This window comes from Fukomys damarensis, unplaced genomic scaffold (genome assembly GCF_012274545.1).
Source record: "Fukomys damarensis isolate Sample0158 unplaced genomic scaffold, DMR_v1.0_HiC HiC_scaffold_24, whole genome shotgun sequence".
Taxonomy (NCBI): domain Eukaryota; kingdom Metazoa; phylum Chordata; class Mammalia; order Rodentia; family Bathyergidae; genus Fukomys; species Fukomys damarensis.
The window spans coordinates 4,469,764-4,486,055 of NW_022900936.1; the positions used below are offsets into that span (position 1 = coordinate 4,469,764).

The following is a 16,292-nucleotide window of genomic DNA, read 5'->3' on the forward strand; positions in this document are numbered from 1 at the left end:
AGGAAGGTCCTTTTATCAGTTTGGGGTGGGCTATTGCTTATTTATGAGGAGTGAGCTACTTTTAACCTATCACAGGCCAGATTGCTTTTATGGGCCCAGCCCTGCAGACACAGGTTTCAACTTCTCTGGACCACTGTGGCCTTGCGGGGGAGGGAAACCAGAGATAAGGGCATGAGGTCATTTTAGGAGCCAAGATGTACCAGGAGAGTGCAGCCTGCGAGGCGGCGTCACAGCGTACTTTAACATGATCAATTCCCTAACACTATCTTTGGGGGCCATTGCAGATCTCAACCCTAACCCATAAATAATTTCAGGAAACCACCGGAGGGAGGCAGCAGACTCCCTATGTCCTGTTCGGCCTGGTCCCGTGGCACCCGTGCGTGTGGCCTTGAGACCAGCCATGCCACTGCATGGTGCTTCAGGTCCACTCAGGCAGCGGATTCCCAGGAGATCGGAGCTGCAGAGAGGCAGAAGGGGGGGGCTCACTAGGGAGCGTGTGACCCCTGGGAACATGCAGTCTTCCCATTGGTCAGGGGAGGGGAGTTATTTTGGGAACAAATTTCCAGCTTGCCAGAATCCATGGATCCCCACTGAAACTGCCCGCCTTTCGTAGTCACCCCTCTGGCCCTCACACAAGACTGCGTCCCGCTGTTCCTTTCAAGGCAGAGCCACAAGGGGCCATAATGTCCAGGATGCACATGTCTGGGGTTGGGGTGCACATGGGGTGGCGGAAAGGTTGTGCGCGAGGTGCCCTCATGGGCCAACTCTCTTTCAGCACCATGTGTGACAGTAGTGGGAAGAAGCGTCACTCCTCAGGGAAGAAAGCCAGAGAAGGAGGTGCGGCTCCTCCGTCCAGCCATCTCTCGCTCGGTGGAGATGCTCATCGGGCAGAGACAGCCCAGGCCCGGGTGAGTCGCTGTCTCCCAGGCACACTGCATGTGGATGGGAGCCGAGTCCATCTGAGGGTGCAGTGGGGGCTGCATAGTGGTGGAGGGAGAGGAGGAGGACGGGGTGCTGCCTTCCGGAGAGGTCATCCTTGTCCTTCCTGGGGCAGGATGCAGATCGGGCCAACAGGCACTCTGGGTAGGACAGCAGGCCATGGGGCGGGGACTCTTCCCCTGGCCCAAGGTGCCCAGAGCGCCATTTTGGCTTGGGAAAGCGGAGGAGATGCTGAGGAGCCCTGGTGGGACCTGGCTGGGCCCTGGGTCCCGAGAGGCCTGGGAGGGACTTGTCCATATCATGGCTCGTGATGCAGCCACAGAAGCCGTGCGATCTCCCTGTGACACTTCCTCGCCAGGGACACTGTGTGGCATCTCATCTCCTGTAACTGAGACCTGATTTTGGTGGCACATAAAGGTGGGCTTTAGAAGGGGTCACTGCTAGCTTTGGTCCCAACATGGTCCCTTTCAGCTGTCTGACCGGGAGAAGTGCTTTCTCTGCTTCTTGACCTGGTTTTCCACGGCTGAATTGAGATCAGAGGGCATGTGGTTTTCCGAGAAGCGTAACAGCCTCTAACGTCCCAATTCAGAAAGTGCTCTGTTTATTATAATCCAGTGTTTTAAACCCAAGACCAGCAGCCAAAGTCACACTGGCTCGTGTTCTAGGTGATGTCCAGCAGGTTTTCTGACTTCACAGCACTGTTGAAGATCAGAGAACAGTGAGAAGGGCCTCCGGCCTCTCCTCCTCCATGAAGTCCCCGTTTCCGTTTCCCTCCTTTCCCTGGAAAGCCTCGCTCTCTTGCTGGGCTGTCATCCTGAGAGGGCGGGTCAGGATGACCTCAGAGCCCTGGCTCAGCGTTCTGTTACTGTAACAAAACACCCTGAGAAAACGAACTCATAAAGAGGATAGGCTTCCATACCTTACTTGTCAGAGGTTTCAGCCTATGACCAGTGACTTAGTTGCTTTGGGAGCCTGGTGGCACAGCGTGGTAGGAGGATGTCAGAGAGCAAAGCGGACCCCTCGTGCCTGGGAAACGAGAGCGAAGGGAAGAGCTGGGGTCCCTTCATCCCCTTCAGACTGCTCTCTGCAGTGACTGCGACCCCCCAGGGCCCACGTAGCTAACTCTTCAGGCTCCCTCTACCTCCCAGTCGCCAAGCTGGGGACCGAACTTCCACTCCGTGTGGCTTTGGAGGGCATTTCAGCACTGACCTGGGGCGCCCCCCACACCCACGTGCCTTTTCCTGTCCAGGTGACAGGGTGTTTCCGTCATCCGGGAGCTCCACCACCAGGCAGACGGAGACAGGTCTCCAAGTGGGGCCCCAAGGGGGCGGCCTTGGCACAGCCCGGAGGGGGCTGGAGGGCAAGGGCTTCGCCCCTCGGCACCCTCACTCCTGTGGTTCTCCTGCCTGCGCTTTATCGGGGCCACGTGGGAATGGGCCTTGTGCTCTGAGAAGCAAGGAGAGACTCCTGCAGGCTGGGGAGGTGTGTGCAGGGCAGGGCTGTCCCTGCAGGGAGCTGGAAATGCAGGGGCTCACAGTGAGCAGGGAGTGTCCTAGCAGCGCTCAGATCTTTGATACCAAATACGTTCACATCGGGGCGGATATGTGTTTTAGTCTTGGGGTTCACTGCTTGGCAGCTCAAACCTTGGGTGGTGCAGGGATTCCTGTCCCATCGGGTGGCTTGTACCCCTGGTGGTACCAACGAATCTTGTTACAGTTATCAGTGTTTTACTAATAAAATTCATTTAGGAGCTCTCCCCGCACACCGCCCCATGGGAGTGTCATGGCGGTGGCACTGGTGGTCCAGCCAGTGAGAACTTGTAAATGGGACTCGTTAGCCTAGAGGATACTAGATCAGTATTTGTTTTCTGTTTGAAGAGCTTGTTCTTTCCTCACCCTTTCTTGATATTCTGCCTGCTTTTGGTCAAACCTGTGTAATGGAGGAGTACGCTCTCCCTGTGTGGGCACAGAAACAACTTCAGTGTCTACTGGATACACCTTTCACTGATATCTGTGCCTTTACCTGAGTGTCACTTCTTGTGCAATATAAGAACCTTCGAAATGTACCTTACATTTTTCTGCTACTACTGTGCTTTCTGTGATGCATTTGGGGTTTTGTAGTAGCCTGTTTCTCTCCGTGCTTGCAGTTGGCTGTCTCCAGTGTGCGGGACAGGCAGCACAGAAGGGATTTTTGCCTTTCTATCTCCAGGTGCCTGAGAACGACCTGGGCAGGCAGTACGAGGAGAAGGTGCGGCCCTGGATGGACCTCATCGACTCACTGCGGGCCCTGGGCGTGGAGCAGGACCTGGCCCTGCCCACCATCGCGGTCATCGGGGACCAGAGCTCGGGCAAGAGCTCCGTGCTGGAGGCTCTGTCGGGAGTCGCCCTCCCCAGGGGCAGCGGTGAGCGCTACATCTTTACTCAGCTTCAGCCCCCCAGATTTGGGGGTGGGTGTTAGAGGCAGAAGTGGCTCTCCCACAGCCCTGCCGCTGCAAATGGAAGACAAAGGCTGTGATCTTTCTTCAGATTGCAGGTGGTCAGCCCCTCACTCCCTGTAACTGACCTGGCCTTTGCACTGGGCAGCATCCTGGTGTCTCTGCCGCCTCTCCTGAAGGCACCAGTCTTAGTGTTAGGAACGCCACCCTGCGATCCCTTGGGACTTCATTTAACTTGAATGACCTCCCTTAGGGTCCGGTCTCCCATGCAGGCACATTCAGGTGAGGGCTGCTGCACACGCATACAAGGAATGACCGTGAAGTCCACAGCACCATCTCACTGAACGCATCTGTGTTGGCGCTGTGGAATCTGCGGTGTGGGCAGGTCTGAATGAAAGGACGGGCGCTCATCCTGTGCTGTGCACTTGTAGCTGACCACCCTGAGTGCTTCCGTAGGAAGGTACAGGCTGGTACACAGGTCAGTGAGGTGCAGGGCAGAGGGGGTAAGTGCAGGCTCAAGAGCGGAGGCCGCAGCCTAGGTGAGAGCTCCCAGCTCAGGCCACTCGGAGGCCGTGAGAGAGAAGATGACAGCAGGGGATATGGGACTGTGCTGGGGACAGTGGTGAGTGGAGCATGTGTAGGAGACACTAGAGGGCAAGTGCAGATGCTTCGGGCATTCCCACCGCGTTTCTCACCGGAACTGGCTGCAGGTCAGGGGTGGGAAGCAGGAAGCCTGCCCTGAGTTGTGTCTTTCCACCACGAAGAGCAAAGTTCCCCCCTGGGTGCCTCTGTAACACAGAGGCCTGAGGTCACCGGAACCTGAGGCCTCGGCTCATCTGAGGGCGAAACCAGAGAGGTTTCTGTTCCCAGTGCCCCCTCCTCCCCTAACCCTCGTGTGGCAAGGGCTGTGTGAGTTGGAGCGGTGCTGGTCAGAGACCCCGTATGGGGGCTCTGGGACCAGAACAGAGGACTGACGTGGGTGTGGCCCCTAGGCATCGTCACCAGGTGCCCTCTGGTGCTGAAACTGAAGAAGCTGAAGCAAGATGAAGAGTGGAGAGGCAAGGTCAGCTACATGGGCACTGAGAAGGACATCTTGGATCCTCCCAAGGTAGAAGAGGAAATCAACCGAGGTCAGTGCCCTCGCCATCTGCGGGAGCCTGGTCCAGCCATGCAGTGGGGGCCTGTGATGGTCCCGCTACCCCATTCTGGACCCATCCTGTGCCCTCAGAACCTCTCCACACAGGAACCCGGTGTTCTTGCTTCTTCCCTCCCTTTGCCCTGTCAAAGACTGGGTGTAGGCACAGAAGTGGGCAGCAGGGAGTGCCCGTGTAACATTTAACGGAACACCTTAGCTCAGTGGTACGACGAACTGCCTGGAGAGTGCAAGGTCCTGAGTTCCATCACTGTTACAAAAAAAAAAGTAAGAAAGAAAGGCCTCAGAATGATGCAAATTTTAAATTTTAATACTTGCCTCCAGGGACAAGGCTCCGCTACCCTCATTCAAGAGCACCTTGTCCTGTAGATCGCAGAGCAGAAGCAGGACCTAGATGTGGGCAAAGGGGCTACTCCTCTGCTGCCTGATCCAAGGGTCTCCCTAGGGACTGTGTCCCCTTGATCCCCACTGGGACCTGTGGGCCTTGTCCCCAAGACTGTGTACTCACGTGTAGTTCCAGTTCCCTGACTGGGGCCTGGTTCCTCTGAACCTGAGCACAGAGTCAGTGTGAAACATGGGAGGAGACCGTCCCTACCCTCACCTTTGATGACAAGGTGCGCACAGAGCAGCCGCTGCAGGTGAGTCAAGGCTTCCCTCTGAGTCTCTGGGTTCCTCCTCTGTCACGTGGTTAAGTTCCAGGTGTCTGGGGGCAGTGGATGGGGCCCACACTGATCTCCACAATGAGCAAGGTGGCCTTTGTTTCTGCAAGGTGGTATCACCATTTAGCCCTGATCCACAGTGGTACATAAAGTTAAATAATGGTACAGAAGTTTCTTTCTTCTCAGTTGAAATGAGTTTGTCTGCCTCTCACAGAAAATTCAAAATAACTGTGTTTTGGTCAGCTCCGGCCAAGTAACATGTTGACCCCAGGGCCTCGTGACTGAAAGGTGCATTTCTCATGATTCCATGCATGCACAGCCAATGTTCATCCTGTGAGTGGGCTGGGCCAGGTGATGGTCCAGGAAGACCTTGGTACCATACCTGGCCCTAGGCTGTCCTGACTGCCATTCTCCGGGGAACATCAGGGTTTGTGGGGGCCCTCTCGGCAGCAGGGGAAGGCAAGGCCGAGGGACAGCTCTTCAGGCTCCCCAGAGTCACACTCGGGTGTTCCACTGGGCTCTGACCACAGCTCCATTGGGGGAATACGCGATCTGTAGATGCGACATGGGCCAGGTCCGGCGTGAGGCAGGCTACATGCAGGAATGAGGGGAATCCTAGAGGGTGGACGGCACGTGGCAGACACACACAGGTCAGCAGGTCACAGCACAGCTGGGGTGAGGGCTCCAGTGTCACAAACCACATGTCCTGCTTGTGTCTGAGCTGAGGGTGACCTCTGTCCCCCAGGCCCCTGTGATGGAGTTAGCAAGGCTGCATTCTGGCCGGCTGGGCAGTGACAAGGGCACATCAGTGCCTCCATCTGCCTTCTGGACATGGCGTGTAACATTTTCACAGGTGCCAGGGGCCTGAGCTCAGTTATCACAATCTCGGCTCCCGGGCACAGGGAGTTGGGGATAATTAGCAGATTTTCCCACTCCCACCATTGGTACTATTTTCGGTCTGTGTTCTAGGACCCTAGCAAACACTTGGCACAACCGGTCAGGAGACCTGAGCTATGTTGCATCAGCCAACACTTTGGTGAAGCAGCCTCACATCCTACACGTCTCGTTCTGGTGGGGGTTGGTGGGATCCGAACCTCTTAGGAGGTCGCCCACATCCGGGGCTCCTCCTACCTGAGCCTATCCCACCCTGGTCAACCCAGAGCTCCAGTTTGGGGGATCCCCTCCGTGTTCACTCCTTCCTATCCTGTCCCTGGGGATGTCCGCCCAGCATGGAAGGAAGGACACGGGAGCCCTCGGAGGCCGGGCACCACTTGGGCCGGGCTCCCCAGGGCCATCCTCAGCAGGACCTGTCTGGTGGAGCTGCCACAGCTTGGCAAGTGCTGAGTTGTCCTCTGAGGAGGCTCTGAACTCCGATCTCAGACGATGGGCTCTGCACCAACAGAACCCATGCGTAGGAGCTCGAGGGGAGAGGCTCCGCGCTCCTCCCTGGACTGTGACACCCCACTCTGAGTGCTGGCGGCTTTTCCCTCTCCTCTTCCAGCCCAGAACTTCATCGCCGGGGACGGGCTGGGAATCAAGGACGAGCTCATTAGCCTGGAGATCAGCTCTCAGCTCACTGAGTGCTGGCGGCTTTTCCCTCTCCTCTTCCAGCCCAGAACTTCATCGCCGGGGACGGGCTGGGAATCAAGGACGAGCTCATTAGCCTGGAGATCAGCTCCCCCTGCGTCCCGGATCTGACGCTCATCGACCTGCCCGGGATCACCCGGGTGGCTGTGGGCAATCAGCCGGCCGACATCGGTGCCCAGGTGAGGCTGCAGACCCCTTCAGCCTGCCGGCTCCTGCTTCCCGAGGGCTGCCAAGAGCTCAGGGCTGCGGGGAGGGGACACGCGGGGTGTGTGGCATGGAAGAGCCTGTGGTCGTCAGCCCCCAAGTTCGCTGATGAATGGGAGGCAAGCAGGTCCAACTGGAAACAGATTTCTGATTCTTCTGTTTTACGGGATGACTCACAAAACTGTACCTTTAACCGGTGGGTGCAGTTCCTTTTTCTAGCGCCTCCACTTCGGGGTCTGATGAGAAGGCTCTGGTCCCAGGAGAAAACAAGAGACGCAGGTGTGGAGGAGCCTTGAGAATGCACAGACGCAGGTTCAGGGACAGAGCCAGGCAGCAGTCTTGGAGTCGTGCTGTCCACTGTGACCACTGGACCTGAGGTTTCAGGGGAAAGTCAAGCAGCTGCAGGCTCCCAGGCGCGCCTGACCCCTTAGCTCTGTCACCGCTGCACATGTCAGTTTGTCATCCCGCCGGCTTGGCGTGTGCCACCAGGGCACCTGCTGTGGGGTCCTTCATCCACCCTTACTTCTCAGGGTCCGACACTGCTAAAATGTGAGGGCTCCGGAGAGCAAGGTTGGGACTGTGTGGCCCCCGCCTCCCCTCTCAGGGGCCGACGGTGTCATTTCCCACAGATCAAGCGGCTCATCAGGAAGTACATTGAAAAGGCCGAGACCATCAACTTGGTCGTGGTTCCCAGTAACGTGGACATCGCCACCACAGAGGCGCTGAGCATGGCGCAGGAGGTGGACCCCGATGGAGACAGGACCATAGGTGAGGAGCGGGAACGAATGGAGGGCCAGGCTCTGCACGCACCAGGGTGGGCACCTGCCTGTAGTGGGAGGAACGGCTGGGGGGCCCACTGAGGTGTGAGGACATGAGCTCCGCTTGGCTCCCGATGGCCACAGTGGGCCTGGGTCCCCCTGACCTTCCTGTTGCGGAAGGCGCAGGTGTCATTTCTCACAGTGGGTGCGCAGGGTGAGGACAGTTGAGGCATCACATTCCCTGGGAAGGGAGAAGGAAGCAGAGCAGGTGCCCTCAGGTCCACAGGGCTGAATGGTTCCTTCCTCTGTGCCAGGGGCTGGAGAAGAGGTCGGGAGAGCCCACGGTGCAGGCCGTGCCAGCAGCGCCTCTGTCCTCATGTCCATGCCCCGCATTGCTTTCTAGCCTGGGACTCTGGCTGCCTGTGGCTGCTGTGGGGACCCTGTGTGCTCTCTGACCAGGGTGGGACCAAGACCTGGGCTGCTGGGGGCTGGGGCAGGAGCCACCTTCCCCTCCACCTCGAGGGTCCCCTGATCAATGTCCCTTCTGCAGGAGTCTTGACAAAGCCCGATCTAGTAGACAGAGGCACTGAAGACAAGGTGGTGGAGGTGGTGCAGAACCTGGTGTGCAACCTGAAGAAGGGCTACATGATCGTCAGGTGCCGTGGCCAGCAGGACATCCAGGAGCAGCTGAGCCTGGCAGAGGCCCTGCAGAGGGAGCGGGCCTTCTTTGAGGACCACCCACACTTCAGGTGCGCTGTGCCACCCGTCTCTGGCAAACACCGCTGAAGACACCGTATCCACAGGGCAATGGCTCCTTGAGGGCGGATATCTAGGGTGTGTGGCAGTGTGAGGGGTGGTGAGGATGTGGGTAATAGTGAGTGGCTGAGTGTGACAGTGTTTGCTCTCTGGTCTGGAACAATAACGGAGGAGTTCGCACGGTATTACCCCCAGAACAAAAACATGGGTGAAAACGAGGAGGGCATACGGCAAGTCATTTGAACAGTGAATTCCAAGGTGAAATACCTTGAAAAGAAAAGATTGCACGTTGGTTCGGTCCTCAGTGAAATGCATGAACACACGAGGGCCTCGGGGTGTCAGTCCTTCCACAAGTCTGCAGGAGGCAGCCTTGGGACGTCACGTGTGTCACACGGGCCTGGACACACTGTGGCACACGACAGCACGCTGCATACAGCCTGAGAGTGGAGCACCCTGGGGTCTGTGGATAGAGAAACACACTGGGGTGCACAGGATCTGGAGCATCTTCCAGCCTGCGGAGGGAGGAGGATCCCCTAAGCCTGCACCTTGGTGGGACCTGGGGGATGCAACACTGAGCTGTTACAGCGAGCCCCGTGCTGCGTGATCCCCCGAGTGCCACCCCTAGGACAGCAGCCTCACAGAGGCAGGAGGGGCACAGGGACAGGGCTGGAGGAGGTGGGCAGGGCGGATTGGTAACGGGGAGACCTTCGTGTCTGCAGGTGAGAAGGCTCTGGAGAAAGTGCGGCTGACTGAAAAAGCAAGATGCCACTCATCTGGCATGAAAAAGGGGTCACGTGGTCCATTTGACCTCGTTTGTTTCGTGTCTGGTTTTCTATAATTGTGAAGTCAAGAGAGAAATTCGGCATGAGTGGCATGTCCCAGCCAGGCCCGTGCTCAGCATCCCGCTGCCCATGACCCTGAATGACCCCGTCACGCCCAGAGCAGCCTGAAACAGCCCACCCAGGGCACACAGACGTGGGCGGGATGAGAGGGCTGCACGGCCTCCTCGCTCCCCGTGTCACAGTTGAAGTTCCAGGCCAGGATGTGTCTGCCTGCTCTGTGCTCCTCTCACTCCTGTGTATTTGTGTGCACACCTGCTCCCGTGCGCACGGTGTACTCACATGTGAGAGAAGCGCACGGGCGCCTGTGTGTGTGTGCCGTGGAGACTTGCCTGTGCTTGTGTACAGGGATATTTTGGACAGGACGACCCGGGCTTGAGACACTGTTCTGACCCGCCTGGAAGGGGTCAGACACATTTGTGGACATGTCTGAGCCGGGTCTCGGCAGCCCTGATGTGCTCAGTCCCGCTGCGTGTGTTCTGGGTGTCAGTCGTGCATCAGCGACTCCGCTGGATACAGCTGAGCTGTGCGCGACTTACCCTGGCGCAGATGGGGGAGCTTCGTCCACGTCTCAGTGGAAATCTCTTTCTGTCCTCGCTCAGGGTGCTGCTGGAAGACGGAAAGGCCACAGTGCCGTTTCTGGCGGAGAGACTGTCCGCTGAGCTCATCACGCACATCCGTGTAAGTGCAGGCGGCACCCTGTGTCCTGCTAGAGGGAGGCAGCTCGTGGGCACCGAGGCTCTGCAGAGAACTTCTCTCCCCTGCGCCCAGAGCCAAGGTCTAGGTCCTCCTCCCCGACCCGTGGTGGGGGAGAGCAGAGCATGGTGATGTCTCCGAGACTATGCTGGTGAGGGCAGAGCTCACCGGGGTGACCTTAGCAGGAAGACCTTGCTCCCCTGTCCGACTCCCAGCCTGGACCACACCCACGAGGGTTCATCTTTCCCTTGCACTGGGTCTGGCTCCTGGCTCTGAGCTCAGATTTTCTTCCCTTGTAACCCAGTCTGGAGTCCAGCAGTGCTATTTTCTGCAGCCCGTGGGTGACTCCTGAGTCCTGGCATCGGCCTGCTCCTGTCCCTTATTGTCTTGCCAGCTGGCACTCGGGAAGGGCCGGTGCTCACCTCCCAGCCGTCATGGGGGATTGAGCCACTCATCTCACGGGCTTCGTGGGCAGAACCAGGAGTCCCCTGGCGAAGACAGCACACAAGTTGTAGAATCTCAAGGTGTTCCCTTTGCCCCTTTTCCTGACAAAGAGCATCAGGCTGCCGTCGGGCAGGCTGAGTCAGGAGGAGTCCCTCAGTGGCTGCTCACCGCCTCTGCACGTTTCATGGCTGTGAGCTGGGCGGAGGAACATGGCAGATGGGGCAGGGCTGCAATGCCCAGTGTGGATCTCTGTCCCAGGAAAATCATTAGAGGACCCCGAGGTGTGACACGGGCCAGGCGGCCCCTTTGCAGAGCAGGCCCAGGGCCTCCTTTCCGTTCTAGTTCATAGTTATACGTCCTGTTCTTTTCTCTCTCCCAGAAATCGCTGCCGCTGTTGGAAAATCAAATAAAGGAGCGTCACCAGAAGATAACAGAGGAGCTGCAGAAGTACGGCAGGGACGTCCCAGAGGATGAGAATGGGAAAACGATCTTCCTGATCGAGGTGAGGACTGCTGGAGACTCTCACCTCGCTGTCCTCCCCGGCGTCCTGGGAGCGATAGCCCAAGGCTCCCCAAGACGCACTCTGCCCACTTGGTACTAAGGAGAGTGCCGGTGGGGACAGAGAGCCGGGAGTCTGGACAGGCCTCACCCCAGAGCCGTGCACATGTCCTATGAGGTCTCTTCTGGGGCACAGCCTCTTCTCTCCCCGTGTTCCCGAGTAGCCATGAGGAGAATGAGTCAGCGACGCTCAAGACACAGAAGACCTACAGGCCACCACGCCCCTGCACTGGAGGAATCTGTGCTGATACGACGTTTCTCTTCTTGACAGAAAATTACTACCTTTAATCAGGACATCACTGCTCTAGGCCAAGGGGAGGAAAACATAGATACCAATGGCACCCGGCTGTTTGCCAAACTCCGAAGGAAGTTCACATCTTGGAGTGACGTGATTGAAAAGCATTTTAGAAAAGGTGAGTGTCTCGGTTTGTGCCGCTGTAGCTAAATATCTCAGCAACGATCACTGATAAAGGACGGAAACTCACCGTTCACACCTGGGGATGCTGGGAAGTCCGAGGTCCTGGCGCCTGTTCTCTGGGTGTCTGCTGAGGCTGTGTCTCTGCAGCTGCTTCCAAGGTGGCGGCTTCTGGCCGTGGCCTCACCTGGAGGACGGAGGGGGGCTCCTTCGGGTCTCTTTCCTAGATGCACAGGGTCTGTGTATGGAGGTGCAGACCCCGAGACCTGACATCTTCTTAAGCGCTGATCGGCGCCACCCTGTGGGTGCGGTTTCAACATCTGTTCTTGAGGGGCACATTCTGATCCCACCAAGGAGGCGGGGTGCAGGACAGGGTCTGGTGTGGTCTCTGAGGCACAGAGCGTGTGGTGTGGGAGGCGAGGAGGGTCACCGGCGTAGGGAGCTGCACTCGCTCTGTTCTTGTCGCTGAAGGAGGCCAAGGGTCATGTGACGCATCGGGCAGCTTTCCGGTTGCTGGGAAGAAACACCTGCTGCCCACAGCACCCGGGAGTTCAGGTCCGCTGGGCTCAGTCTCACAGTTAGCTGGCTCCAAGGCAGAAACACCCAGTGGCAGGGCCTGGCAGAGCAGAGCTGCTTCACACCGTGGCCGGGAACCTGGGCACCCGGAAAGAACCCTAGGGAGAGGTGGGACTTCCCAGGGACACCCAGGCTCCCCACCCTCCAGCGGGGCCCTGGCCCCTCGCAGCACGTGCACTGGTGAAATCAGTAGATTCGTCCACGGAGGGGTGCAGCACCCCGGTCCAGTCCCAGCCCCGGGAGCCTCTTCACCCTGCGCAGTTGGCAGAAGACTGAAGGAAACCACGCATCGAGCCATGAAGCCTCTGTCCAGTAAATGCCGTTCTTCAGGGAGCTCGACAGAAATCTACCTTTCATTCCAAGCAACCAGAGGCTCAGACTAACAGTGTGCTACACCTTTTACCTAAGAACATGGGACTGAGGCCTGTCAATCTTTGGGGCTGGCTGCACTGTCGCGTCCACTTGACCCGGGCAGAAGGCACACAGTGAGGACAGAGTGAGTACACGACAGGTTTTGCGATGCAGAGCCCAAGGGGGCTCATCAGGGGCCACGCCACATACATCACCACTGTGCCCACGGCCCGAGGCTGCTCCCCACTTCCGGTCCCAGAGAGCCCTGGCTGAGCGCCTGCTGTGTGCTGTGTCTCCACACCGGGAAAGGCCCACTCTGCCCCTTTCAGTTGGGAGAAAATCTTTGCAGAGCACACATGTATGTGATAAGGGAGCGCCTTGCCTCCAGGCAATCAGGAACTGTTCCAACTCTATCATAAAAAGACAATCGAAAGAGAAAACGAACGATGGTCTGGAATCAGCAATAGTCCAAAGTGTTCCTGAGTGGCCAATAAGCCACAGAAAGTGGCCACACATCATCCCCCATCCGGAATGACACTAAAGCACGGTAGAAGCCCATGTGGCCCCCGCGTGGTGAGAATCAGAAAGGCCCACCGTGACAAGCGCTGGAGAGGAGGCGGAGGCGGTGAAAGCCTCCACACTGGGACTGGAACTGTGAGAGGGCCCTGTCTTTGGCTGGCACTGCAGTGGGCACCGTAAGAGACGAGCCTGTGGCCCATCACCTCCACTCTTAGGGAGCCCAAGGGAACTGGAAACACGGTCACACAGAAGCTCGCAGAGGAGTGGTCAGGGCAGCTACGTTCGGGACAGCAGAAGGGGCACCCACCCCTGTGTGCCTCGGCTGGCGACTGGAGAATCCAAAGGTGTTGCCCGGCGTGTGTCTGCTTTGGCTGCTAGAACACAGCGCCAGCAGCTGGTGCTGGGACAAGAGCAGTGGCTGCTCCCGCAGTTTGGAGGCTGGCGAGCCGAGGGCAGGGAGTCTGCGGGCTTGGTGCCATCGGAGGCCTCCCGCCTTCTTGTGTGGTCAGCACCTTCTCCCTGTGCCCTCGGTCTTCCCTGTGCGCGTGTCTGTGCCCTGGTCTCCAGTCTGCATAAGGACACCAGTGAGAGCATCAGAGCCCAGGCTCGTGGCCTCACTTCCCCTCAGTTCCTCTTTATTTTAGAGTCGTGTCTGTGGCACAGAGACATTCTGAGGTCCTGGGTTAGGGTCCTGGAATTTGCAGGGGTTGGGGACAGCACACTAGAGCCTGTGAAACCATTCAGTGCGATATTTTCCGCCACAGAAACCCAGAAGCACTTACACACGCTAAGTGCGGCTGAACCTCCAAACCCTGATGCGGAATGACAGAAACCAGTGACTGAAGGCCACTTGTCATGGGATTCGTTTCCCGTGAAGGGTCCGGTTTGGGGGAAGCCACGGGGTCAGCACAGGGTGGGCTGGAGGGCGGCAGCCGGGGGACGTGGGTCAGACCCTCCGGGGTGGGACGTCCTCTAGGTGCTGGGGCCGTCCTGAAATCTGTGGAGGAGGGATTGCACAACTGTGTGGATATTCCGGAAATCATGGGGTCCCTCCCTCCAACGGGATGAGTTTTCTTGTATGTGCGTTCATCTCCATAGTGAAATTCCTACAGGAAAATCTGTCCCGTCCACGAGGCGCCAGGCTACCCCTTCCTGGGGAGGGCGCCCTTCTGAGTCTTCACAGCCCACGTCGCCCTGCAGGGCGCCCACTCACCTTTGTCCTTGCTTGCTGCTCCTCCACAGCTCAGGAGCAGGTGACCTGGAGGGGCCCCAGCTGGTGCTCAAGGTCCCTGTGTTCTAGAGGCCCCCGGCTCTGGGTGAGGAGCCCTGGCTGTCCCGATCCTTTGTCTCGGTCCACTCTAACGGGGTTCACGGAACTCCACACCTCAGTGCTTTTCCGAGAATCCGTCTTCCTCAGAGTTCTGCATCGGCTGCTCTCTGCCTCAGCACTTGTCAGCCTGCGCTTATGGAAGTGAATTATCTGGAGATTGGTTTCTTTGCTGCAGTCCTAGGGGTAGTTTCCCATTGGAAAAATCAAGATTTATTTTTGATTTTGCTGTTTTTTTTGCCACTCACATTTTCAGGAAGATCACCGTGTGATTGTTAGAAAAATCTACAAGGCTCTTGGGTAAACTAATGCCTACCTTACCCTCTCTTGCCGTAGGTTATGATGGTTTACAGAGTGAAGTCTGGAAATTTGAAAGTCAACATCGTGGCAGAGAGTTGCCCGGGTTTGTGAACTACAGGACTTTTGAGAAGATCATTAAAAAGCACCTCAAGGCCCTGGAGGAGCCGGCTGTGGACATGCTGCATGATGTCACTGGTGAGCGTGGCCCCTGCGGTGGCCTCCACTGTGTGGCAGGCAGAATGGTGGGCAGAGTGGAGGGGAATTTAGGGCACTCCCCTGGGTGTTTCCACAAGAAACCCGAGCTCTAGCTGCCCTGGGTGCCAGCCTGCGGCTCCCTAGGCCAAGGTGTGATTGCACCAGGAGCTGGTGCATTCCCAGTGAGGCGAGGGCTCGGTCCCCAAGACTGTCTGGAGTTCTCAGCTCCATCCCCAGTGATCCTCTATGAATCAGAGTCCTGCCACCCACACCTCGGGTTTGGTCACTTCCCGGCCAGTGCTGTGCTGCAGGGATAGGTGCTGCTGTGTGTGTCACAAGGGTGTGACCATGGCCCCAGAGGCCGCGTGGCTGTGGACTGGGATTGTTTGACTCTCCCAGGGCACCCATGGCTCTGTGAGAACTCCGACACCTGGAGTTTCAGGCAGTGACAGCTCTGTCCCTGGCCCCTGCCCCCTGCCCCCGCTGGAAGTTGGGCTGGTGGGAGGGACAATGCCCGCTTCTGACCCTGACCCATCCACCTGGTGACCAGGCTCATCCTAGACATCCAGGCCCACATGGTCGCCTCTGAGGGACACAGGGTGATCCCTTCACAGAGGAAGTGCGGAGGCGTCCCAAGCTGTGTCCTGACGCCTCCTCTGCAGAGATGGGCATCTCCTGTCCCAGGCCACTCTGCTTGGCGGCTGTGGTCACCTGTATTCTCAAGCGCTCTGTGGATGGGGCGGCTCTGAGGAGCCAGGTCGGGGCAGAAACACCTGTGCGTCCCCCTGGCTGTCCTTGGTGTGGGCGTCACTGTGACCAGGGCAGGGACTGAGCCCCCAAGGGAGACGTGTACCTCGTCCTCTGCTCACCCCTTCTTGCAATGTGCTGCCTCCTGGATTCCAGAGCGGATCCCCTCAGGCTCCCCTGCCTGGCCTCCTCCTGTTCCAGCGAAGCCCAGTCCTCCAAGGTCCCAGAGGCCACAGGGCTTGGGGTGGCTCCCGACACCTCATGCACAGGACTGTCCACTGCCCTTTCCCTCTGGGCTGCAGAATGACGCAGCAGCTGCCTCATTTCCACGCTGTCACCCTCCATCCCTGCTCGCGTTTTTCCTCCCAGAGGAAAATTTGCCACCCTTACAGCCTCACAGCCACACAACAGAGTTCAGCATCCGTATGGGGACAATGACCTTCCCGAAAGCTGGGAATCCATAAAAGACACACGAGCAGAGTGACTGACACTCGGCAACGCGGTGGTAACTTCCTGTGAGAAGGGTAGAAACAGGACCTCCGAAAATAAGAATGTGATGTTCTTACACCCATTTTCAAATGAATAGTGTGGACACATGAATTCTACTGACAAATTTAAAAGTGGTGCGATGGTTTCATTTTATGTAATAATAGGTTTGTAATGGAGAAGAACTTACTTTCTTTGAAACCCTTCTCCTACCTTGGATAAATAATTTAAATGTGAAATAGAGAAGTGGCGGAGGATATGTAGCCGTCAGTCCTCCAGTGGGTTCTAACTCCAGGGAGCACAGCTTGTCTTCACTGGGAAAGAGGGAGAGGAGGCGGAAGAGGAGGAG

General features: G+C 57.7%; 1 protein-coding gene across 3 annotated transcripts in view; it reads left to right on the top strand.

Moving 5' to 3' along the window:
- LOC104870764 (interferon-induced GTP-binding protein Mx2) overlaps positions 1 to 16,292 on the top strand; it is a 22,565-nt gene that overhangs the window by 1,556 nt on the left and 4,717 nt on the right. For 2 of the 3 annotated variants that reach the window (XM_010636523.3, XM_010636522.2), the window contains exons 2-12: positions 776 to 908; positions 3,148 to 3,340; positions 4,366 to 4,503; positions 6,687 to 6,745; positions 6,856 to 6,951; positions 7,606 to 7,744; positions 8,285 to 8,483; positions 9,932 to 10,010; positions 10,849 to 10,971; positions 11,299 to 11,440; positions 14,552 to 14,710. In XM_010636523.3, coding sequence (XP_010634825.1) covers positions 780 to 908; positions 3,148 to 3,340; positions 4,366 to 4,503; positions 6,687 to 6,745; positions 6,856 to 6,951; positions 7,606 to 7,744; positions 8,285 to 8,483; positions 9,932 to 10,010; positions 10,849 to 10,971; positions 11,299 to 11,440; positions 14,552 to 14,710 — 1,456 coding nt within the window. In that variant the 5' untranslated portion in view covers positions 776 to 779. Of the gene's footprint in view, positions 1 to 775; positions 909 to 3,147; positions 3,341 to 4,365; positions 4,504 to 6,686; positions 6,746 to 6,796; positions 6,952 to 7,605; positions 7,745 to 8,284; positions 8,484 to 9,931; positions 10,011 to 10,848; positions 10,972 to 11,298; positions 11,441 to 14,551; positions 14,711 to 16,292 lie in introns of all 3 variants that reach the window. The other variant, XM_010636524.3, reaches the window with a different exon arrangement.